General features: G+C 46.5%; 3 protein-coding genes and 1 long non-coding RNA gene across 9 annotated transcripts in view; 3 read left to right on the top strand and 1 right to left on the bottom strand.

The window, feature by feature from the left end:
* Positions 1-495: 495 nt before the first annotated feature.
* dnr1 (defense repressor 1) lies at positions 496-21,822 on the top strand. The gene is made up of 4 exons (XM_002138423.3): positions 496-1,262; positions 18,729-19,759; positions 19,832-20,482; positions 20,551-21,822. Exons 1-4 carry the CDS (start codon positions 1,176-1,178, stop codon positions 20,858-20,860), a joined length of 2,079 nt encoding a protein of 692 aa, XP_002138459.3. The 5' UTR covers positions 496-1,175; the 3' UTR covers positions 20,861-21,822.
* LOC26533698 (uncharacterized) lies at positions 13,307-17,890 on the top strand. Of its 2 annotated transcripts, XR_001452169.2 has the most exons (3): positions 13,307-15,029; positions 15,116-17,664; positions 17,723-17,890. It is a non-coding gene; the product is annotated as an uncharacterized lncRNA (long non-coding RNA). The 2 variants fall into 2 exon arrangements; XR_004468854.1 differs by having other exon boundaries at positions 15,116-17,890.
* Positions 21,823-21,865: 43 nt separating the features above from the next.
* LOC26532775 (uncharacterized) lies at positions 21,866-22,807 on the bottom strand. 2 transcript variants are annotated; one of them, XM_015184220.2, is made up of 4 exons: positions 22,687-22,807; positions 22,255-22,635; positions 22,093-22,190; positions 21,866-22,010 (listed from the first exon to the last, which is right to left on the bottom strand). In XM_015184220.2, the coding sequence occupies exons 1-3, from the start codon at positions 22,724-22,726 to the stop codon at positions 22,108-22,110; spliced, it is 504 nt and encodes a 167-aa protein (XP_015039706.2). In that variant the 5' UTR covers positions 22,727-22,807; the 3' UTR covers positions 21,866-22,010; positions 22,093-22,107. The 2 variants fall into 2 exon arrangements, with proteins under 2 accessions (XP_015039706.2, XP_015039705.2); XM_015184219.2 differs by having other exon boundaries at positions 21,927-22,190.
* A 669-nt stretch (positions 22,808-23,476) lies between these two features.
* Positions 23,477-25,826, top strand: part of px (MAP7 domain-containg protein plexus) — a 70,278-nt gene continuing 67,928 nt past the window's right edge. For 2 of the 4 annotated variants that reach the window (XM_033378566.1, XM_033378565.1), the window contains exon 1: positions 23,479-24,637. The gene's annotated coding sequence lies outside the window, so the exon portion shown is untranslated. Of the gene's footprint in view, positions 24,638-25,826 lie in introns of all 4 variants that reach the window. The other 2 variants (XM_033378568.1, XM_002138422.3) reach the window with 2 other exon arrangements.

The raw sequence follows: 25,826 nt of genomic DNA, 5'->3' as shown, positions 1-25,826 counted from the left end.
TTATCCATTTCATCCCATCCCACAATCAACAATTCCGACAAGGCCAATCCATTTTTCTTTGCATTGTGCAGGTCGCAGAACAGAAAAGCGGAAAAGACCAGACAAAGGGAAGGGAAAACAGCTGCTGCATTGAGAGAGTTGCACATGCGCCCGTGTCGTCGAACAATTTACCTGCAGAGCGACAAAACAACGCAAAAATCTGATAACAAAAGCCGGAATAACAACAAAGCAACAGCTGGAATAGACAGAGAGGAAAAGAGAGAGAGAGAGCGCGTCTGAAACACACACACACACCACAAGAAATGTTAGCAACAGAAATGTCTCTCAGCGGGCAATATTTCTCGCTCTTAGGCAAATAGCTTGACATTAACAGCTCGTATGTTCTCTCTCGGCTGCTGGTCTCTGTTATGCTAACATACAGCGAAAGAGAACGCTCTCTTTGCCCAAACGAATGCATATACTATATGCGCCATATATATTCTGGTTACCGGCCAACTGATTTTTTCAAAAGTCGCCCGTTATTTGAGCCAAGCGGTTCTGCGTTAAAAGATTTTCTTGATACTATTATTCGAACGTGAATAAGCGGAGGGTTCCGCAGTCGCAGTTGCAACTATCTATCGTGAAATATATTTTGTGCGTAAAAATAAAGAAAACACACGCTATAAAAAACCTGAGCAACAACAATCAAACATTTATATGTAGCAGCAAAGAGCTAAAAAGTGAAACTTGTGCGTGCGTTTCAGCCGCTAAAATGTGAACAAAATACCAGTGCGAAATTGTTCAAAATTTAACAGAATAACACCCGTACAAAGGGAACGAATCCCCAGATATTCCGGGCATTGAAACTGAACCAAATACCCAAGTCTAATTGGATTTGATACGCAAATTGAAAAAATATCCAACGGCAGCAAAAGCACAAAAGCAACAAAACAACCGCAGTGCAACCTGTAGCTCTGGCTCTGGCTTTGGCTTTGATTTTGGCTTTGGCTTTGGCTTTTGGCTTTTGTGTAAGCTGCGAGCAGCGTTAGGCGGAAGCCAATCGAACCCGAACAAATGCAATTGTTTCAAACATAAAGCTGCAGGCACTTACCAACGTTGAGCCGCGCTTCTACCTGTTCAACAACTAATCAACGATTAAACAACAACAACAAAACCACGCAGCAACCAGCAACAAAATGTGGTGCATTGTTAACTTGCCGAACGGCACACAGCAGGCCGTCAAATGGGATCCGAAAGCCAATGGACAGGAGTGTCTAGAGAAGGTGAGTGAATGCCATGTAAGCCAAGGATAGAAGGAACTCCAGAAGCCTGCAAAAGGTGTCCTCCATTACCAAAAAGGCACCTTTGCTTTCCGAAGAATCACTTGACAAATATTACAACAGATCCCTGAAGGGCTGCTCTTCGAGTGGTCGGATCGCCCTTCATCCTATCCCACTCCTGCTTATCGACTATGAGGCAACTCTCGATGTAACCCTCTGAGACCATGAGGGGCCCTCGTGAGGAGCCGGCGAAAGGGAAAGGACGACTTTGATCAAACCGTCATTAGATCTCGCAAGTTTTTGCACTTGAAAGCACTCCTTGACAGCTTATAATTTTCTCATTTCATTTTAATGATGGAATTTTTAAGACTGGTTCAAGACCTGTTTTCATTAAAAAAAACTTATTTAAAAATGTTAATTTAATGCCACTCTGAATTCATTGTTCTTGTGTTATTTTAGCACTCGATTTAATCTCAAGCTCAAATTCAATTTAATGCCAGAAGGGGGGCCTGGACCTGGAGGGGGGTGGCTACGCTTATCACCAGCCGGTGAGGAGTGAAAGAGAGAGAGAGAGAGATCGAGTGTTTTTAAGCTCCCCTTATCAGCCCTTGGGGCCATGGCTAATTTTGTTGTTTATTAGTTTTTGCGCCAATTCATTTTAAATGCCGAATTGTTGCTCCGCCCGCCACTGGCAGGTGCGTTGCCGCTGCCCACCCATGAAGGTTCCAGCAGCTCCCTTATCGACAGTGGGGTTCGAGGTGGCTTTCGAGCTGGCAGTAAACAACAAGAAGGGAAAACAAAAAGCAAAGGCAAAGGCAAAGTACACAGTACATGCTGTCTCTTGGGGGAACAGACAGACAGTCGGACAGACAGTCGGCCGTGTGGCAAAGGGATATGCATTCATTGCCAATGATAGCTTTAAATGTTCATAGAATTTCTCTAGAGGGTCGATTGAAGATTGGCCCCGACATGGTCTTGGCATTGATCCGTGACTGGGGCTCTGGCGTTCAATGTCCAAGTGGCAGCCACTTGAGAGACGGTTAGTGCAAACACTTGAGGCGGGTGCTTCTGTGTTCTGTTACTCAGGGCCTCCCCCCCCCCCTCCCTTTGGCAGAAAAGATTAAAGCCAATTTGACAATACCTGCCCTGCCCTGCCCTGCCCTTGTTTTCCAGCCCAATTAAGACTTTGGCTCGTATTTGTGTGCGCAATCTAATCGAGCAGAAACTTATCAAGTCCTGCCACACAGACACGCATTTATATTCGTATTGTATTCGTTATCTTCCTTGAAAGAAAGCCAGCAGAAAGTGTGTGTTTTTTTCGACTTGCTTATCTTATCGCCATATATCTGATGAACAGCTCTTAACTGAGGGTTAACATTGGCAGCAACAACCAAAATTGGGGCGTAAATAACTTATTTGAAGGGAGGAGGGGCTTAAACCTAATCGGTGGGGGGATTATTTGATTTGAAATTAAAGTTCAATTAGTTTTTCCCCTGAACCAAGGTAACTTTTGTTCTTCGAATAATGGAATCATAAATTATCAAGTATCCATTTGTCATCTCTGATTTCTGGACTCTCATCTCTCAACCCCAAGCCCCCGTACAGCAGTTCAATGTCCAACACGTACACCCCTATCTGGGGGGCTCATCTGGCAAATATTTATAGAATCTGAACACACACATCCCCTCGGGGTCAGGGCGGATTTGTCATCACTTAATCTCATTGTTAGACCAATTGATTTCATGGTCTTTGTGCGTCAGACTGAGTCCCAAGTCCAGTTTCGAATGACTTGGAGTCCTTATCACATGAATGACGCCATTCTTGTAACCGATAGCTGGCGGAGTGTCCAAATGTAACTCGTGACTCAGTTCACTAAAAATAATAATTAATTAATTATTTCACAAGGCTAATTCAAGGTATCAAGGCCTCTTATCGATGCCAGAGCCGCATAGCAACCTCTTGAGACGGCGGTAAGGGATTTGAAGGTCAGCCCAGAGAAATGTACATAATCACCGAGGGGTGTAAATGAACTGATAAGAGAGTTTACATAACTTTTGTTGCCCTGCTGCTGCTGCCTTATCGCCCTGGCTAATGAACCCCAATCCCAATCCCAATCCGCGATTCCGGCCTCCCCAGCCCCAGCCCCGACCCCATTGGCGGATTGCTTTCCTGCTGCTGCTGGTTGCACATTTTAATTACAAGTTGGCGAAAGCTCGAACAAGAGCCACAAAGTTTCAGAAACGAAATCGCATTCCGAAAAGTTTCCTTGCGCCTGACGTCAGGGCCAAGTCTTGACGGCTTCAGGGCTTAGGGGTTGTGGGCTTCCGGGCTTAGGGCTCAGACGCTACGCTACGCTTTCGACGAGTTTGCATGTCAAAGTGGTATTACTTTTTTGTTGCCCCCCACCCCCCACCTCACCGATTTAACAATTGTGTCCGTACTGCTGCATGTGGCATGCCACTTGTGGGTGTGTGAGCCAGTCAGCAGGCCGTACCAATTTGCAACTGCCAAACTCTGTAATACTCATGTCGGAATCGCCCAAGTAGCTCTGCCCTTCATCGCTAAGCAACTCTGGGAGAGAGACAGTGTGCAACAGTTGTTGCAATTATCCTCAGAGCTACTTGTAATTGCTGTTTACTGCAATTCTCGTTGCCTCTTTCGAGTTGTTGACTGTTCACTCTGTTAGCGGCTGGAGTGGGCCCTTCTTCCGTATTGACTTTTCGAGCATGTTCCAAGCAACTGTTGTTACAGGGCAAAGTCCAAGTCGCAGCGAACATGGCGAATACTTATTCCACTCCACTACTTTGTGACGATTTAAGCGACAAACCACGTGCCGGGGATCGCAGATCTATCTATAGATCCATCCACCGATCGATGATGCAATGGAACCAGTTTCTTCCCTGGTCCAATGCAGTTCTATACTTCAGTATTTCCCTGCTGTATTCCACTGTACGCCGGCTCTGCGGATGACGTCAACCTCGGGCTGGCGTTTCTTTATCGGATTGCGCTGCCCACGGGGAGTGACCTTATCGAATGAATATTAATACTCTAGAGACACGACATTTTCCTATAGATATCCTTCACTTTGGCGAGCAGGAGATACAATATCTGATTACTGGGATTCCAGATGAGGCAAATAATTTTATTTGCGAGCACTGTGCCAAACGGGAGGAATGTGGGGGGGGGGGGGGCATCTTGGATGATGAGTTCCTTCAACACGCTTCAAGTGTGGGGGGGCAAGCCAGAGGCGGGGGCGGGCTCTGCTCAAGTGTGCAGCTTGCAACAATTGAAAGACGGCAACGAGGCAAGTTCTCGACTGGGCGGCAGGCGGCAGGCGGCAGGCATGGGGGCGAGATTTGATGAGGCAGCTCAAGTGGCAGCTGCAGCCCCGAGAGCAGGCGGCGGTGGCGGTGGCGGAGGGGGAGGGGTGGGTCAAGTGCAGCAGCCGCTGGCCAATTTGCTTGTCATTGCCTCATGCCATGACAAAAGGCCAATTCAACAGAGCTCCGAGCTCTGGGGCAGAAGGCAGAAAGCCAGAAAGCCAGAAAGGCAGAAATGTATTCCAAAGATAAGCATTTTAGGCATTTGCCATGTGTATCTATCCATCTGTGTATCTGTGTATCTATGTACCTATCCATCTGTGTATATTTATGCGTATAATTAGCCATAAAGAGAGGGAGAGAGAGAGAGGCGCTGAAAAAGTGTGCGACTCTCTCAGCGCTTTCTCGCTTTCTCGCTTCCTCGCTTTTTCTGCCTTTTTATCACCTTCTTGTGATAAGCAGCGTGGAAATATCTTATAATTCGCGGTGTCAACAGCACAAAACAGAATCACAAAGAGAGACAGAGAAAGAGGTAGATGGAGGAGGCGAAGGCGAAGAAGAACCAGAGGTAGATACCAAAGACAGATATCAGCCCGCAATCAAAGCGTAAAAATGATAAATAAGCTGAAATTTTTTTGTATTTTCCACATTCTTAAAACGCAATTTCTGTTGTAGTTTTTTTCATTTTCTTGCCCCCCCAAACAGATGTTGGAATTGAAATTTTGCCCCCAGCTATGTTTCACTTTGTGATTCAGTTTATTATTTACTTGGGGCAACAGTTTTAAAGTGCTGAAATATTAAGCATACGCCCTGTTTTAGCCTTGGCCTAAATGGCACGCCACGGGCACTGGAGAGATCTTCCGGGCCACAGAGTTTTAGCCACAAGTTATACAAAAAGAATGAGATACATGCATACATATATGTATCTCTGTATCTGTGTATCTGTGTATCTGCGTGTCTGTCTTTTCTCCATTTTGAGTGGTTTTTGTTGCGAAACAAAATGTAAAACGCAAAAAGGCACAAAACAAAGCGAGATTTTACCAATTTGTTGTTGTGTATTTTTCTGTCAAGTTTAATATGTTTTTTTTGTTGTTGTTGTATTTTGTATTTGTTATTTGTTATTTGTATTTATTTTGTAGCCCATGCATGTATTTGTATCTGAGTGTTCTGCCTGTTCCAGTTGCTGGGATTTCGTTGTGCTGTTAACAATTTAAGCAAATAACCAAAGTTCAATACAGATTTATTTAAGGCGAGGTCCACCTACGAACCGAAACACCCACCTTTCAGGGCCAATAAATCTATTTTTTGTTCGAAATCAAAAGAGTCTAATGATTAGTTTTCTTTGAGTATTTTTTTTATAAATAGTTTCTATATTTGCCCCACCATAGGCCGCTTTAGGCCCGAATTATTTAGAGGAATGTGCCATCAATTTTTAAAGTTCAAACAAGCTGCAACAAAAACAAAACCTGCTGCCATATACCATACGTGCCACTGTGCTGGTATTTGTACTATATGGATTATGTAATATATTTCTTTATTCGCCTGGGATCGTATTTTATAGACTTTGCTCCAAAGTTCTCTCTCTCTCTCTCTCCCACCGGAAAACAAATGAACGCATAGGGCAAGCAATGTTATTCCGAACAAAGACATAAATTTTGCTTTTGCCTTTGCCTGGTGGCATTGTTTAATTGTTGTTTACCGTTTAATTAGTCCAGCCCTGGAACCCGGACAGAGAGCACACAATGGGGTAGAGGGGCGGGGAACGAAAAATCGTAAAATGCGAGAACAGAGCTCAACGACCCCCAAACCCAACCCCCCCTTTGGCAGTGGCTATAAAATGCATTCGCTGATATTTTGTGCCAAAATATTTTAATATTCACCCGAGAATTTATTTATTTATTTGTGTATGACATTTCTATGCAAATCAATTCGATATTCTTTTTCTACTTCCTCGATCTCTCCCTCTCTCCCTCTCTCTCTCTCTTAACACCCTTTGTTTCGGTAGCAAGGCAAAAATTAATTTTCCAAGCAATTACATCCAAACCGAAATCCGAAACATTCTGCTTCTGCTTCTCCATCCACTCCAATGGCATTTGCCAATTTCGGAATTAATTGGTACAGTTGCCAGAAATGCACTTTCATTCTCCCTCTCTCTCCCTCTTTGTACACACAATGCAACCCTGCGTTTACCGCTAGCTCCCGGGGGGTGCCATCAGTTTTATGTCGCTTTGGGTGCAGCCAGGGCGTTTATCATGTTCACTGGACGGACATTTGAGTGCGTGCGGTGCTGGTGCTGGTGCTGGGGCCTGTCCCCAAAATGCAGAACAAGCCGCAGGCCAGGGTTGCCAGGCCACCCAACCAATTGGGATTGCTGCCAGAGGAGTCATTTCTAATTGGGTTGCCATTCGATTACACACAAAAGAAGAAGGAGAAAGAGAGAGAGAGTGGCAGTTTCAAGGTCATAGGTGAAGGTAAAACGAAGAAGGAATGGCTTAAGGCAGTCCTGGCAACCTCGGCAACCCTGGCTACCCTGGTGACCCTGTGCCTGGGCCTGCGATTGGGCATTTGGCATGTGTGTGCTCTGCTCTGTTGGGTGTTGAGGTTTGTGGAGTTCCTGGAGCCCGTCAGCTGCTGCTGGTCGGGCATCCAAGGCTGTGCTGTGCGTGCGCGCGCCAGCCTGTCTGCGTCCTCGCTCCACTCCACTCCACTCCACGCCACTCCCCCCCCTCGGCCCGTACTTTAATGTGCGTCCTTGCCAGACCCCAGTTTATGTTTACACCGTGTGCTGGCAACGCGCCCGCAAATCTATCTGGAAAATGGCTTCGCAAAGCTCTTCGTTCGCAGCGAAGAAGTCGAGGCGCGCCCAATCAAAAGGAAATTATTTTCGCGTGCCAAGGCACGCCATAAAGAGTGGGCGAGAGGAAACTATAAAAGAATTGAGTGGGAGCCGCGAACTCTCGACCCGACTGGATCCCATGTCTTGTGATTCTCCTCGCATATCGATTCAATGGTTAAAGCCAAACAAATTGTGCATTTGTGCCTGTGTGTGCCTGTGTGTGTGTGTTGGCCAGGCCATCAGCCATCCAGTGGCTAATTAGAAGCATGACATGGAGGCCAGAGCTAATCCAGCGACAATGACGACACACACAAGGCTGAAAGCGGAAAGATGCGCTCTCAAAGGAGAAAGGGAAAGCATTAAGAGCGAAGGAGGGGATGGATGGCAGTTGCTTTTAAGCCAACACTTAATGCAATTACCGCTGGCCGAGCAATGGCTCCCCATAGAAGTACACTGAAAGACCAGCGGGAGGCAGCGATGGCCAGCTAAGAAGAGGGAAGGCCAGGCTCGGCTCTTGAGGCCCCCCCATTTCTCTCAGTGTAAGCGCTTGAAATGCTTTTATGGCGATGCAGAAATCGTGCCTGCACATGACAATGACAAAATTTTTAGTAAAATCAATGCGGCGGGTTGCGGATTGGTGGGGGGGGGGGGGGGGTGTGGGGGGGCTTGGGGCGGAGTCAAATGATAATGTCATTTGCTAAGCAGGCGGACGCCGACCGGCACTTTTCTACGGAGCCCACGACACCCCCCCAAACCCCTCCAAACCCCCCCTCTAGTGCTATCTATTGTTTCCATGGTTTTTTGCATATTATCCTTGAACTGCTTTCCCCGTAGCTAGTAGAAAAATGTGGTTAAAAGTAAGACGGAAGGAGGGCGGACGAGGCAAAACCATAGAAACCTGAATGCACAACAACTGAGCGGAAATATGGAGCCCCATCCATGCCCCCCCCCGCATCCCCCCTCATCCCGCGTGCAACTGCAACCGCCACCTGCATGCCACAACAACAAAAGCTTACTGTGGGCCAAGCAAACACGGCTTAGAACAATATTAAACAATAAAAAATAGTGAAATTTCGCCAGGAAAAAGGTTCCGCAGAGGGGGAGGGGAGGCCCAGAGAGGAGCTAAGAGGCAAACGCGAGAACAATAAATTGCGTGAAAATGCAACCGAAAAAACGACAGCGAGAGAGAGAGAGGGAGACAGGGAGAGAGGGAGAGGAAAAACAAACGTAGAACCGAAACCACAAAGCTGTGGGAATGCATTGAATGCCTTTCCATTGTATTCGAATATGGTACCCCATAAAAGCCGACAAACCACCTCGAAGGCCCCACCAGAACCACACTCCCAACCCCCCCCCCCCCCCCCCCCCTGCGCCCCTTTCCCCACCCTTCCCGCACACCCTGGCCACGCTGAGTGCCATTTTGATGTGTCTCTAATGGCAAAGCTTTTGTTTCTCCATCGTATTCGTCTTTTTTCATTCTTTACACATACCCTGCCCCCTGCGCCCTGGCCACCCGGCAGAGTCCTGTGTGGCTTTCACTATTATTTTCTTTGGCCTTTCTTTTACCCACATGTTTGCGGTGAGCTGGAGGTGAGCGAGAGCGAGCGAGAGCCCTGTAAAACAAAGAAAGGCAATAAAAGCTCATATAAAAAAAATAATACAAAATGAAATCACACATTGAGGAGTCTATAAATCCGATCAGGAAAGGGATCCAGTCATAAGACAACGATTGGATAATGAAATTACACGTGAAATTGGGGAATAACTTCCATCTGGCAGGGGAACTTCAGACGGCTATAAGATATGGTGGGATATGTATGGCGGGGCCACGAGCCCATCAGTAATGGAATTAAGCCCCATGAAGAAGAGGTATATATACGTATGTTATGTCTGCCAAATGAATCGAAAATGGAAGGTAAATGTTGCTCAATTTTCTCGGAATCGGACCCACCACCCACCCACACACAGCCCCTCCGTAGTGCCATTAATCCCACTCATAAAGTTTTCATCTCCTAAATGGATTTCCCCATCAAATTCAATTGAATTTCCCGAATCCAATTAAATGTCAATTTATTTTGCTCGCATTCCAAAATGTTTTCCATTCCACAGCGAATCCGCAATCCCCGATCCCCACACCTCGAGTGTTCTTAATTAAATGTGATTTTTCCAGTGCCCAGCGGCTGGGCTGGCATTGTTTAAGGCTTTTCCACTGCCAACGGCCCATTCGGCGCTTGGATAATGGCCTTTTAATTAAGCCTCTTTAAGGGACACATTCGGCCTTGACGAACATTTCTTGGCTTTAAGGCGGGATTTCTCAGAATAGAAAATTTGCTCGACAGCAGAAATTTTTTGAATGGAAAACTTCTTCGAGCTGGGCTTTCCGGGAAAATTGTATGGCAAGAAAATATGAAGCATTGAAGGGTAATAATTCTTGTAGCATTATTGGAATTTGTTCAGGGGAGCGTAAATGCAATGCAAGTTATTGTATAATTAATTAATTTCCCCGAGGCACTTGTAGAATTATAGAATAAATTAATTCCATTAAAAAGTATTATTTTTGCAACTTTGAATAATTGATTGCGAATTAATCAGATCGCAGCGGACAGCCGTCAATTATTTCTAATCTTTGTCTGGGAGCCGAGACCTGCAGTCTGGACAGATGGCAAAGTCCCCATAGGGAGTGCACCTGTCACTCGCCGTGTCCCTCCCCCTGCCCCTCCCACTGCCTCTTGCCTGGGAAAGCAACCTTTTCCGCCATTTAATTGCTTTCAAAAGAAAATTCTACAATTTTAACGAAGTGAAAATTGCCATTTGGCATATGGTCCGCAATCAAATGTTCATCAGAGCTTTCAGGGGGGTGGCCCGGAGGTGGGAGTGTGGGAGGTATTTTTCTTGTTAGCTTAAGCCTGTCGCGCGCGATTTCCGATATCCTATCATCCCCCCTGTGAGCCCTGGGAGCCCTGCAAGCCCGCCAAAACGATACCGAAACGGGCTCAAGGTCGAATGCAATTTACAATTAGAATAAATGCGGCTTGGCACGACAGGCAGGACATGTCAGGACACGACGCCAATCCTTGGGCAATTTTCAGCGTGTGCGCCTCAGGAAAAACTCAGGAAATGATATATTATTATGTATTTGGCCCGACATCCATTTGCATATCAAATGCCAAAGCGGAATTATCAAGTGCAAACATGGAATGGCTTCGGGGCTCGGCCCACGGGTTGCTGATGGGGGGTGGCGGGGTGTGGGCTGGTTTTGGCCAAAAAGAAAATCAATACAAGGCAGACAGAAGCAGCGGTTGTGGCACCTGGCAACAGGCTCTGCTCCGTCTGTGTGTGGGATATAAAAAAGATACATTTTGTTGCTGCCAACTCACGGATACGGATACGGCGATACAGAGAGACGTGTGTCTGTGTGTATTTGATAACTTAATTGAAATACATTGGAGAACGGCCAAGCCAGGTCGTGGGCGGCGGGGAAGCTGCAAAACTTGGATGGTAATCCCTGGCTGCCCTGCCAGCCCTGCCAGCCGGATTTATGGGTAAACAAGTTCCGAGCCAGGGCCCGAAGATATTGGGCAGGAGATGAGGGCGTGTTACTGAACGGATAAATCATCCGAGAGGGGCAGGAGGAGCAGCTGCAGCAGGATACTTTCGCTTTATGTAAACTTTATGGGCCCAGGCCCCAAAAAAGCCGATTTTCTGATATCTTTATTATACAAGTATTTTTTGGAATTGCGCCCCCAACGCCGCCATCCGCCAACCGCCAACCGCCACTTGGGTGGCTGCCACTTCCTTTGTGGCCTGCCGCATAATGCGGAAACTGATTATGCATCCTTCCCCCCCCCCACACAGGCACACAAAATCCTCTCTAAGTAGGAACAATTTTTGTTATATTATTACTTTTTCTTTGCTTGGAATTTTAAACATTTCCGAGAGATAAAATCTCGACAATTGTCCAAGTTCTTGGCTGAGTGGAGAAGAGACCATGACCTCTGATTCTGACTCACACACACACACACACAGCCACAGAATAGACATGGAAGACTATGGACTACAATATGCATCTCCAGCAACAGAAAATTTCGTCATCTTTACATGCCACAACATGCCACATTTCGTACTCTCCTCTCCCCTCCGCTCCCCTCCCCTCCACTACTCTAGGATGTGTGCACTTGACATTCTTCTAGAAAACTTTTCGTATTGCCTTGTTGTTGCCTGCTGTAAAAGTTTTCGTCTCTTCTTACAGGACAGGCATTTCATTTAGCCGAAAAAAAGAGACCCTAAATGTAATTTATCAAGTTTGCAAATGTGATTCGTAGTCGATGGAAAACTATGACAGAAAATTGTATGGAAAGTAAATAGAATTTGTGTTGCCATGGGGGATTTCTCTTTAAACTTTTTGCCCAACTTTTATTGGGTTTAATGGAAAGTTTGGTCTAATGCGATAATTGCCATTAAATGTTTACGGAACTTAATAAAATTTAATACACTCGCGCAGCGATTTTCATGTGGACCGCAAAATGAACCCACAATCAGCGGGTCTCTGGGTCCTGGCATCACGTCCTGGCAATTGGGAATGCGACATGCTAATTAGGGGCTGGCCCGCCCTCACCTCCTGCCCCACTCTCCTATCACGTAATGCATATTTCGACTGCCGCTGCCGCTGTTACTTTTGTTAAGGGCTTGTTTGCATTGCAGTCAACTCCAAGGATGGGGGTGGCATGGGGCATGGGGCAGGGGGTCCATGAGTCAGTGTAGTGGAATGGAGTGTAAGGGCGGTCGGGCGAGACCACTCCCCTGCGGCTTTTCCGCATTTTCGCGCAACGCATGCGAAAAAAAAAAGTGGCAGCCACTGAAAATGACGCATACTTAACGAGAGGCAACAAACAACAACAGCAGCGGCGGCCACAAGGAATGGGAAACACACAAAAAGCAAGAGAAAAACGAGAAAAATTATGGCAACTGGCAGCAGGACATTCTGGCTCGCACACAAACACACACTGATATGCCCTGATTTTATTTATATGGAGCACATGCATACAAATATCAGCATAATTTTTATTTAAGACCTGCTGCAACCTCCCCCCGCCCACCGCCCCCCATGCACTTGGCGCTGGCTCCGCCCGTTGACGCAATCCGTCGGCAGGCTGTGCCAAAAGTCACGTACAACAGCGACAGCAACAGCAACAGAAGCGTTTTCATTAAAAATGCAGGAAGAAGGCCGCACTGGATCACTCAACAAATTGGGGACAGACACCCATAATTGCCCGACAAAACAAAGGCGAAAACCAAAACCACAACATAAAGAGCAAAGAGCAAAGAAAGAGAGCTTTATGACTGCGCTGCTGTTGCGCCATTAACTTTGCTCTCCCCCAATGAACCGCAATTAAATGTCAACTGCACACGAAACGGCGGCGAATAAAAGACAGCTTTCTCTTTAGTAGAGGCGCAGTGGCGGAGTGGCGGGAGTGGAGGAGATCACTGCTATAGAAACAGAAAGAGAGCCGCACAAGGATGTTGCTTTAATTAAGAGCATCGGCTTTCTCTCTCTTGAATTGGGTAAAAGAAAGACGGTTAAAGAGACAGTGCGGAAGCACAAGAGTAGGATCAGTGGCAGGTCAAGCATTATGCGACTAAATTGTTATTAACTTTATTATCGCACCCCAAAGCTATTGCTCAAGCTATTATTGCATATTTAGCGTGCACTTTGAATGCATTTGTGTTCGTATTCTTGTTGTTTGTTTTTAGCTTTTAGGTTGTTTCGTTTCTGCTGTACGATTTATGGCCAACGATCAAAGTCCAATGTGCAGTCGGTCGCTGCCGCTGCTGGCGTTGCTGCTGCCGTTGCCTAGGCCTGCTGCAGAAATTAAATGCACAGAGAGAGAGAGAGAGAGAGAGAGAGGGTACGAAACACACGTGCTCCCATTCGAAATAAAGAAGAGTACACGCAAAAACTGAAACTGCAGCTATTTTCACATAGTACCCTGGGAGAGGGTATTGCGGCTTTGACCAGCTGTTTGCCACGAACCGAAGCTCAGCCGAAGAACTGCCGAATCAATGCGCTAGGGTATCCACAACTTCGGCACAAACGCTGGCCTTTTCTTTCCAATTCGCCCTTCAATCACATTAAATTGTAAATGTGAGATTATTGGGATTAGAAAATTGATTAGTAACTTTATATGTAGCAACTATTTAGTTTGGCCTGTCATTTTCAATTGAAAGCGAAATTGGATTTTGTGTAGCTCAACATTGTGTCGGGTGCTGAAGGTCGAGGCGCTTCCAGCTGAAGGTCACGGGGGGTGCACATAGTATATATGTATGTGTGTACGCATGTAGGCTGGCGAATGCAACGAACGACGACTCGACTGATAAGGGCATTGCACATTGGCACTGCATTTATTTACTGACAGTTTCACCTTCCTTTCGAAAACATTCTCTCGATTCTAAATGTGTAATATTTTTATGCTGAACCAAGGGGAAGAGGTTTCGCTTAGCTATTCGAAAGCCATGAAAAGTTGTTCTAAGCAATATTTCGAGGAATTTTCAGTAAATTGATTTACATATAAATGTACTGCAAAGGTGCACCTGGAATCATTTGTTGGTATCCCCCAGTATCCACAGCGCAATTGTTCACGCTTTCATCAGTTGAAATGTTCTCATAGCTGCACCTTTTCATATTGATCTACGGTCTGTGTTATTTCATGATTATATAAGCAGATGGCTTCTCAGAGTCTGCTTTAATGAAATTGCACTTGCAGTCGCTTTTCGCTTTCAATATTTAAAATACATTTTCTTTTCCACAATATGTTAAGAGACTGTGCACAGCATCTCCTCCTCCTCCTCCACCTCTACCTCTTTCGCTTTTGCTTCGTATTCGCAATGATTGGCCATTCGCACGTCAGCAATTAACAGTTATAGCAACTATTGAGCGCGAGTGGAGGAGAGTGGTCTGCAGGGGGAGGGGGGCTTGACAGGTTGATAAAGATGGGGTTGACTTAAAAGTTTCCGTTGCACAGGAGAAGTGGCGCACATGGCCAACACGTGCTCTCGGTCTCCGCGCATAAGTAATTAAGTGCAATTTATGGCCAGAGCCCGTGAGCGCGTTCCGTCATTAATTTCAATGCATTGAACCTGTTTCAGCACAGCAGCAGTAGCAGCAGAAGCCGCAGCAGCAGAGCCCGGCCAATCCCATTCTCCTACAGACAAGTGCATTTTCATTGCCAACAATTTGTGTTCGTTCTGCAGGCAATGGGAGAGGGGGAATCTCTCCATCTCTCTCTGCCACGCCACCCCCTCACTCTTGCTCTCTCTCTCTCTGTCTCTTTCTCTCTTGGACTCCACCTAGTTCCCAGCCTCAGGGCATGTTGGAGAGAGGTGATCACTCGACTGGCGCATGGTCTGCCGCCAGCAACAACAACTTTAACATGTTCTAACCATTTATGGTTGCGAGAGAGTGCGAGAGAGAGAAAAGGCGAATGGGAATGGGAACGAGGAAGAAGCTGTTATGCACGGATATGTCATTCTTCCCGCCTGTCTATTCATTTCGTTTACATTGTAGATCGCGTCGCAGGCAGAAAGATTAGTAGGAAGGCATTCATTCCGCTCTCTACGGTAAACATTCGTATTACATTTCTCTTTTATGTATATCATAAAAGCGATCGATCTCTCACCCACTCTCCCGATGTACTCTCTTCCAGCACGTGTGACCCCATTAATCATATAATAAGCATAATTAACTTTTCAATTTGATAAGCGAAACGTTTACGGCACATGCAAATTGCAAGAGCGACTTTGTTCAGCCTCTCTCTGTCGCACTGGCTGTCGGTCAACAAAAGCACAACAAGAGTTCAAAAGTACAAAGTCCAAAGCGACGGCTTGTCGCCTAACTGACGTCACAAGCCGCCGAGGAGTTTTTTCATTACAGTTTCGGCTGGCAGCAACAAACACTGCTGCGATCAAACAGCAAAGAGCAATGACAATTATACATATGTATGTATGTAGCAAGTCCAACAAACAAGTATGCGAGAGCAACATCACAACAAAACCACTCACGAGGCGAGTGCCAGTCCAAAGTCCAAACGGCATTTTGAAGACTGGGGTCCAAAGTCCATTGCAAGCGACACTGGTCGGGTTTTCTGCTGCCAGCCGCCGCCACCGAAGCAGCCAGCCAGCATGCTAGTCATACCCAGATCCCCCTCGCCTGCTCCCTCTCACGACATCAACATGTGGACCACCATCTCCCCCTCTCCCGCTGCCATGACTTGTCTTTCGTTTACAACAACAAAAATTGTTTGTAAAAGAGCGAAAAGCAATACGATGCGAAGCTCTTTTGTTTTTCTGTCTCGCACTCTTTCTTGGCACTGCTGTTTACATCGGTCAGAGCTCTCTCTTAATCTATGTACCTGTTTCTCTTAAGAAGCTCGACCTCAAGTGAAGTAACAGATGTTACATTCTGTTTGTGTTATTTTACACGGTTCTACCTGATTTTACTACCTACCCAAATGATAGGCCATAACAGCAAATAATCCGCTGCAGGGTATTACGAGAGACGTTAAGTCGTATAATCAGTGGAGGGGCGGGCGGTACTAAACTCTTGCCATCTGCCTATTTGCGAGGTGGGGCGCGCGCGCCCGGTCCGCAGATTTGTTTGTGTCTCGTCTTAGTGAGAATTACGAAAGTTTCGGTTATGTCAGGCTTCGCTGCCCAGCCTAATTCGCTATTGTTGTTATTTGCCGGTGGCTGGCTTCAGAAAATAAATAAATTTGTTCACGATTCGTGCTCGAATTCGAGTTGGTTTTGCATTTGTGTTTCATTTAATTTTAGCGAAATAATCCACAAAAGTGGACTTTGCACTTGGCAGCAGGCAGAGAGCAGAGACAGCGAGGCTCTTTTGTATTTTTGCGGTGAATGAATGTACACGAAAATACACATGGTATATTTCTGCAAGGTGAACCATGCCCAGAGATCTCTCGCACATCAGCGATAGCGTGGGGGGCAAACAAAATAGGCAACTCAAGGGGTTCACCCCGCTCAAATACACCTTGGAATGTTCGACATTTTTGGCTGTCGCCGCTCCTCCGCCTGTTGCCACGTTTTGCTCTCAACAAAATATATTTCAAAATAAAACAAAAATATTCCCATGAGCCAGAACTTGTTTGAATATGTTTCCTAATTGGAATCAAATGCTCCAACCATTTTGCGTGCTATTTAAGCATTGGGGTGCTCACTTGAAGTCTCTGTGGAATGGCAGCAGAATCGGAGGAATTGGGGGAATGGGGAAATACAAAAAAGCATTTGATTATTTTTAGGATTTCATGTTTGCTTCCAAATAAATCAAGCAAAGCAATTTAAGGCTTTAATAAACACCCAGATGTGGCAAGAACTTTTATAGTAGAATGCTGCACCCCCCGGACTGTCTTCCTATCTGGAATACTCAACGAACCCCACAAATGGATTCCATTCCAAGCAAAGCTCAAGTCATTGTATTTCTCATTAGACTGCAAAACCCAATTTCGCTACGACATTCTATCCAAATGAATGCACTCATGAGTAGTTGTAGTGGAGGCAAGCAAATCCACTCGAAGCCAAGCAAAACCACTCCAAGCAAGAAAATCCACTCAGGGCAAACGTTTCTGGACTAATTAAGACGCCGAAATGTCGTCGACAGCCTGCGGTTTTCCAAACAGGCGGATGGGATGGAATAGTACCTTGTGGTAGGTGGTAGGCGGTTGGTGGTTGGTGGTTATAGGCACCGGATGAGATTCCAATCCCAATCCCAAGCCGAACGCAATTAATTAATCAAGTACATGGATCAATTTACATGCCACTGCCACCACTAGCACGCTAGTGGGGAATAGGAGGTGTTGCAACTTGGTAACGGTTGTTAACGGCACTGTGCAGAGCCGACAAGAGACGACTCTCGAGATGTTCATCTCCGAGCGAGGCAGCCAGCTGTGCCGGAAGTTGAGCCCCCACCCGCCCAAAGAATGGTGTGGGGCTTATACCATAAAGGAAGATTGGATTGGGGAGAGTGTGCTGTATCTGAGAGCGCATCGAGTGAATCCTCTCGAGAGTTTTCGCCACGTAATAGCTGAAATTTAATGACTTGCTGTGCTGCAAAATGTTGAATACAGTTTGGGGAAACATTGCCGCCAGATATAAAGCTGTTGAAGCTGCCGAAACTGGATGGATTCGTACTAATAGTCTATATTATATGTATATGGAATATTCCATTATGCTCAATCAGGTGAAAAAATGTTGCATAAATGCCGAGCGCCAAATAATATACAATTAAATTTTTCCAGAGAAACCAACAACAAAATTGAATGATTATATATACGAAATTTTTTGCTTCAATTAAATTTTTGTGTGGGCAAAGCCACAACGAGATGGAATTGTCGGAAATTCCTTTATTAAATACGATATTAAATAGCTAATAAACCGAAGCATCCGCCACGGGGTGAAAACATTCATTTTCCTGCGGTTTTTCCCTAATGAAAATGTAGCAAAGGGCAAGAAATTGTGCGAACGCGTTGATGCGTGAGCAACTTGTTGCCTTGACTGCCACAGCTCACAGATACAGCTTACAGATACAGATACAGATACAGGTACACACGTGTATGTTTCGGTGTCTGTCTTATTATGCAAAGTGCTGCTGGAGAGGGGGAAGGGGGGCATGGCCCCTGTTGAACGGAGTTTCGAAAAACAAACAAATTCATCTTTTTCTCGACATTTCGGAATTTCATTTTGGGAAGCAGCAACCAATGCAAATGGGGCGGGCCCCGGGGTGGAGGCGTATATCTGGAACAGCATCATCATCATCATCGTCACCATCGTCCTCGCAAACAACATCCTTATGGCTGCTGTTCCAATTCCAAATGATGACACGCTCGTTGCATAAGCAAATATTTCTAGAGACCACCCCCAACCATCGCCCCCCAATTGGCAATTCAGCCGCAACAGCACTTCTCCTCCGCTCCTCCACTCCTCCACTCCTCCGCTCCGGCACTTGTTGTTGTTGATGCCAGCAGTGTTCACTGTGGTGCTGCTGTCACGGCAGCCTGACAGGCCGCGCTACTGACAGGACATGCTTTGCCTGAAGCTGCTGGGAGCCGTATGTCGCTGACAGATTCCGCCAACTTGAATTGATAAGCCGCTGATCCAGAATAGATTGGAATGCGTCTGCCCCTGTCGCCTCTTCAGCTAAGCTTTAACTTTAATTAACACCCAACCATCCTTGAAAATATACGTATAGAATAGATCTCTTGTCTACAAGGCCTTTATCTAATCCAGGGCTCTCTTTTTTCTCAGGTCTGTCGCGCCCTGAACATCATCTGTGAGATGGAATACTTCGGCCTGGAGCACTGGACACCCAACCAGAAGGAGACGCAGACGCGTCAGTGGATCAATCTGAGGAATCGGCTGTCCTGCGACAGCGGCAGCAGCGGCAGTGGCATCCAACTGATGCTGGCCCTGCGCGTCAAGTTCTGGGTGCCCGTGCACTTTATCCTGCAGGAGAGTGTGCGCAATCTGTTCTACATGCAGGCCCGCCGGGACCTGATGGAGGGCCGGCTCTCGGCCAGCGACTGGAGCAATGCGGCCAAGCTGGCGGCTCTGCTCTGCCAGGCCGATGGCCTGCGCTTCAACGAGGCGGCCCTGAGGGCCGACTGCCCCATGAGGATGCGCCGGGAGCTGGCCCAACAGCAGCTGCAGCAGCAGCAGGCCCAGCAGCAGCGTCTGGAGCAGCAGCGCAAGGAGAAGGAGCACGTGCTGAGCTTCAAGAAGCGACGCCTGTCCAAGCAGAAGTCCATGGAGCACATCGAGAACTGTGCCCTGCCGCTGGCCGGGACCAGCTGCAGCCTGCAGCCGTCGCCCTCAGCCTCTGTCTCCGCCTCAGCCTGCACCTCCACCTCCACCTCCGCCTCCGCCACCACATCCCACACCTGCTCCCACACCCACTCGAACTCCAGCTCGAGCAGCCCCAGCAACAGCAGCAGCCAGACGGGGCTGGACGAGCGCCTGGCCAGCAATCCGCTGCGCATGTACGAGGAGTACGTGTTCCTGCCCAGCCCCGAGAGCGAGAGCGAGGCCGAGGCCAATGCCTCCGCGGCAGAGCCACCGTCGGACTACCTCAGACAGATCGCCACCGAGCACGGAAAGCTGGCCAAGCTGCAGATGAGCCCCAAGTCGGCCAAGTACTGGCTGCTGCAGTCCATCCAGGACCTGGCCGGCTATGGCGAGGAGCTCTTCAGCGGCGTCACCACCAACGAGAGCGCCACTCGGTGCGACATTGCTGTGGGCGCCCATGGCATCACCGTCTGCCGCGGGGGTGAGAAACAAAGGTGAGTCTCGCCGGCTAATCCCCCCCCCCCCCAAAATCCCCGAAACTAATCGTCTGCATCCCTTTTCGTTAGCATCACCTTTGGCGCGATTGCCGCTGCCAAGTCGCTGAGGCGCACCTTCAAGCTGGAGTACGTGGACGATCACAACGATCGCAAGGAGCTCGAAATCAAGCTGCCCAAGCAGCCCATTGCCGCCGGCCTCTACCGCTCCATTACCGAGCGGCACGCCTTCTATGTGTGCGACAAGGTGCGGGGCGTTGTGACCAATCAGTTTACCCGGGATCTCAAGGGCACCATTGCCTCCATGTTCAAGGAGGACACGGAGCTGGGCAAGCGCTATGTGTTCGACATCCAGCACACGTGCCGGGAGGTGCACGATCAGGCCCGGAGGATTCTGCACGAGCGCGGCGGCGATGCGGCTGTCCAGGCCGGGGCTGATGGCTGTGCGGCTGCTGCTGCCGTTGCTGTTGCTGTTGCTGGTGGTGTCGCCTCCGAAGCATTTGGCGCTGGGGCCGGCCCCAGTTCAGGTGCTGGTGGTGGCTCCATGGCCGGCAAGATAGATTTGGCCATACGCGAGAAGGAGGCGCGTGAGGCGGCGATTGAGCGCTGCGTGGACACGCGCATATCCGAGGCCATGCAATGCAAGATCTGCATGGACCGCGCCATCAACACAGTGTTCAATCCGTGCTGTCACGTGATTGCCTGTGCCCAGTGTGCCGCCAGGTTAGTAGCCCCCCTCCTCCCCACTCTCCTGCAACCGCGTCTAACCGTGTCTTCCCATCCCGTTACAGGTGCAGCAACTGTCCGAATTGCCGGGTGAAGATCACCAGCGTGGTCAAAATCTATCTGCCTCCGGAGCTGCGCACCAGCCAGTCGGAGAGCGGTGGCGGTGGCGGCAGCGGTGGTGGCAGCAGCAGCAGCACCAGCCACATCCACATCCCCAGCGATGGGCCCAACGACACGGAGCTGCAGCTGGACGAGATCTCAACGGCGACAGTGACGGCTGAGGCCACTGCTGGAGGAGCAGTGGGAGCAGGAGCAGGAGCTGGAGCTACAGCCGAGCCTGGTGGCGGCCAGGACAAGGTCACGACGGCCGCCTAGAATTGGCTGTGCTCGCTGCTGTTCCGGCTGATGGAATGGGTGTGCGTGCCGATTGTCTGAGAATCATACGAAAACCATCCACTATGACCATAATCTAGAGGGAACAACAAATCAAAATCAAAAATCAAAACCAAAAACGAATCAAACAACCGAATGAATGGAATGTGCGGGGAGGGAGGGGATAACAGAGAACTCTGTCAAACAATCTTAGCTATATCTTTACTCAAGTATTCTATGGACATAAGAAACTGGAACCTAACTCTAACGTAACTCTAACTCTAGCTAGCTTTAGATACATCTACATAGATATATATACATATATGTATGTATTGTAGGATCGATCTGTATACCTGTTTAGCTGTAGACTCTATGAGAAAGTGCTATTTAAACTCGTCTAAGACTTCAATGCCTAGCCTATACGCCTAGAATCTATAACTGCAGATTGTTTCATATACACCCTATACACTATATATCTATATATACATATATATATACGATCGTTATAGATCAGCGATACCTTTTACGACATCAGAGATGATGATGATATATGATAATGTATAACCCATGAATGTACAACATAGCGACTACTTACATCGGTGTTACTTACTAAATGTTAGCTAATTTTACCAACTAAACTCGAGATGTATTTACTAATGCTTAGACACTGTTTAGTATTTCCCACAACCCAACCCCGACCCCGACCACCCACACACCATTAATGAAGCCCCAATTCTCATACGTAGGGTATATTCTGAGTGTTGTGTGTGTGTGTGCATAGGACAAGCGTACAATAATCGCAAATCTAAGGAGCAAAAACTAGTACTAAGTACCTGCAAAAACCTGCATATAAACGGAATCAAATTACGAAAAGAAAAAGAAGAAAAGATATATCTCCGCAGCAGATATTAAATAGTCACTAATAATAAATGTTAACAATATACATACATACATATATACATACATATATATATAAAACAAAAATCTACCCATGAAAAAAACCAGAAATTTATGTTTTATTTTTTGAATCTATTTTTGAAGAAGTTGATTGATTTTCACACTCCTTTCTCCACTTTGAACTGAATTTAAAAGTTTTGATTTTGTCTTTGGTTCTTCTGTTTTCCATTTGATTATGTTTTGGCCATACTTAAAACTGAATATGATATGAAATAAAGTGTATTTTCAATATATGTATAAATATCGCCAAAATCCTCTCATGTACTCTACAACCACACCTCATCGAACTCTCCTCACATTATCGTGTTGTTGGTCAATTTTGGAGTTTCCTCTGAGGATGCGGCACCTTCTTTTGGTGGTTCAGAAGCAGTCAACCCTGCGGGGGGCGTGAGGAGCAGGATCAGTAGATCATCTAGGAAGAAAGGATACTCTCTACCCACAGATATGATCAATCAAAACACTCATCAGTCGGATGTAGCTTAATTTGGGTGATAGACTGCCGCCTGGAAGGCCTGTGCCAGCATTGGACTCCCCCGTTTTGATCGTGTTGTTGCGTTCATAGCCCCCGATGGGCTGTATCATGTTAGCAAAAATTAGATGGGGCAGTAAGATTTGCTTGGGCAGCATTTTCTTCTTTAATGGCTCTTCAAGGTTTTGCTGGAAACGTTTGAGGGATGTCTTCAGATCATCCACGAATTGTGAATTGTTCAGCATGGAAATAGATTCATTGATCTTTTCGGATGTCCCATCATCTTTGTTTGTTGTATTTCGTCGTGTTTCACGGGGAGTTGTGGTCGTTAATAATGGACAGAATGCCAATCCTGCAATGGAATTGAGCTTGATTTATTTCATTTCTGCAACTGTATTCTTACCTATGAGGATGGTGACAATAGCAACCATATTTAATCTCATTTTGAGGGTTTGTTTCCCGTTTCCAATGTTTCCGTTAAATACAATGTTCAAAAAGTTGAAACTTTAAAAAGTTGAAACTATTTTCATGGATGTGGCTACGCTGTGTTGCTACGCTGTGTTGCACCCCGTCTAGCTCACACACCTTGCAATTTGTATACTTTTTATAGTATTTTCTGGTATTTTCCAGTATATCTTAAGACGAGTTATGGTCTCACCCTCTTGTCCAATGTAGAAACCGTGTAGAAATGCCACTTAGAGCCGATGTCCCAGGCCACATCGAATCGAATCTTGATCAGAATCGAATTCCTGGTCGTTTTCCATCAAAATCTCCATTTTTTGGATAACGGAGGTTTTTCACACTGGCGCTGCCATGGGGCTTATATGAAAAAAAAACGGCCAAAAATGTTTAAAACGTTCACATTTCCCCTTCAGGTGTCGCCTTTGTTACTTACATGAAAATGTAGTAAATATGTAGCAAATGTGTAGTTAGCGTGTAGTTAACATGTGATTAAAATAATTTAGTGGAAATTGTCGTTGACCGGTCTTGTTTAAACCTTATTTTATAAGCAATCGAGCTATTATGAGAACTTCTAGTTAACCAGTCTTGTAGGAAATTGATGCAAGATTCGGATAAAATTATGAGCTCAGACCCTCAGGCTTTAGCTAGCTAGTTATATTCCGCGGAATATCCAAAAAAAAACGACTATCCAACTTGATTACAAATAATTCGTCAGTATTTTCCGGTATATTTTTTAAAATGTGACGTAGTTTCGGTATATTTCTGAGGCAGCGCTTGTGAACCTGCACTTTTCTATAAATTCTCTCCTCAAATTGAACGTAAATAACTGCGCTAGTCGGCGAAAACACGCGGGTGATTGTACCAATTATTAAGATATTCGAAAGCACCTGCGAGACACTCGCGAGTTCCAGCAAATCGCCAGAACAACAGCAGCAGAAGCAGCGCGCCAGCGCCGCAGCAGCAACAAGCGTAGGCAAAAAGCAAACAATTGGATAAGCGCTCGCTCTGGCAGCAGCGGCAGAAGTAGAGAGAGAGAGAGGGGAACGCTGCTTAAGGCTGATAGAAACTCTTTAAGCGTTTAAACCTTGGCTAAAAGTTCAACAGTATTACGTACAAATATTGTTCTTGTTGTGGCTGGCTGCTGTTGACGTGGGGGCAGAGCAGCACCAGTTGCAGCGCGAGCAGCAGCAGCAGCGTGTGATCGAGATTCTCGTCGGTTGTGGTTGTCGTTTTCGTCGCCGGTGAAATGGTGTCGACTGTCGTTGCCCTCGTCGTAGCCGTCGCTGTCGCCGTCACCGTCACCGTCTCCGTCACTGGCTCTGCCACTGCCTCTGTCTACGTTTCTGGTGCAGAGACCACCGCAGTGACCATGAAGCGAAAAATGCTGTTCTGAATTCTGTAAATGTTGAATAAAGTGAGAAATTCAATTGCACAAATGCACAAATCAGCATGAAAAGAACAGAAAAGTGCAATAATAAATCAATTAAGTTTTTATACGCGTAATTAAAAGAAATGAAAGCCCAAAACAGCTGAGAATACCAATCCAATCATATTCCATTTGTGCCCTTTAAAGCTTCAAAAGCAACAACAAAGAATGTGAGAAAAAGGTGCGAAAGAGCCGAAGAGAGTGTGAAAAGAAAGTCAAGAAAAGTGCCTGCACCCAAATGTGCTCTCAGTTAAGTTAAATCCCCATTGAGTCTTCCTGCCCTGCTGTGCCCCTCTGCTAAGCGCCAAATGGTTCAACGGATTTAATTCCCCCAAAGCCCGTCTCCCACGTGGTTCACCCAGATGTTAACTCTCCTTGGGCTTCCTCAGTGAGCACACACACACACATGCCTGGGATTAGCAGCGGATAGCGACTGGAATAACCCAAACAAAACCCCAAATTACAGGTCAGTATCGGAACAATCAGTACAATCATTCAAATAACGTTTCTTCAATTGCTCGGATCGCCTTGAGTCGGTGGAAACCGGTTTTCGGTTGGTTCGTCCAGACGCCAGCCAAATTGAAAATTCAATTAATTTAAATCAATCAAAGTCTGGTTTCCATTCCGAATCATATACCAAGTATTTCGTAATACACGTAGTGCAATTAAAAATTGCATATGTACGTTTGAAGAAGATATATTGGCTATATTGATTACAGACCACTCTGTTCAAGAGTTACATTTTTGATTAACTTTATGAAAACTCAACGGTTTTATTAAAACGGTTATTCAATTTATCGGAAAAAAGGGTGAAAGAAAAATAAAAATGATGATTTACACAATAATTAAATGTCAATTCATTGGATCCGACGTATCACGGCTCTTCCGTACCCGAGACCTTTGGCCAACCAGAACGGTTATTAATTTACCATTTTTATTTGTTTTATTCCTTTTTGATTGGCGGATCCCCAGCCTCGAACCCTCGACCGTTCTCGGGCCCTTTTTAGCCGTCCTGTCCAGGTTTTTGGGGGGCTCTTAATGGAAAAAATGTTGTGCGGGCTTTTGCTTTTTTTCCCCAATTTCATACGCTTTCATGGAGAGGGTACAAGCATTTTGGTCAGGGGTTTGCAATGGCCATGGCCTTTTCTTGCTCTATTCGTCAATTTATTTCTGTTAAAAAATCTATCTTATTTGCAAATATATCTATTCGAATCGGTAGAAGAGATTGCCTTAGAGCTACTTTCTATCGATGCGTCTGGAAGGGTATCCACGGCTTCGCCTTCCTCCTTCCTGTTTCCCTTTGCAACTGTTTGGCAGGGGGGAACTGGGGGAAGGTAGAGGCAGTGGCAGAGACGACGTCCTGCTATAAAATTGCATGTCCAAATGCTGGCATTGGTGTGCGTTGCGCTCTTTGTGCATGTGTGCGTCTGTGCGTGTTTTTGTAGCATTTTTATTTTTGTGCGAGAGTTTATTGCGCGGAATGCTATTTAATAAATTCCATTTTATGCTCTCTCTCTCTCTTTCTGTCTCTCTCTCCCTCCCCTCTTTGTCCCCATCTCCCATCGGTCGGGACAGGATTTATGTTTTTCATGTCGCTATTGTTGGCTCCGTTGTTTCTGTCTCTTTCGTTCCTGTATCCTTTCGGTTTTGGCCAA

Source organism: Drosophila pseudoobscura, chromosome 3 (assembly GCF_009870125.1).
Source record: "Drosophila pseudoobscura strain MV-25-SWS-2005 chromosome 3, UCI_Dpse_MV25, whole genome shotgun sequence".
NCBI lineage: Eukaryota > Metazoa > Arthropoda > Insecta > Diptera > Drosophilidae > Drosophila > Drosophila pseudoobscura.
Note: the sequence above shows the minus strand (reverse complement) of the source record. Positions and strands in the feature narration are given on the sequence as shown.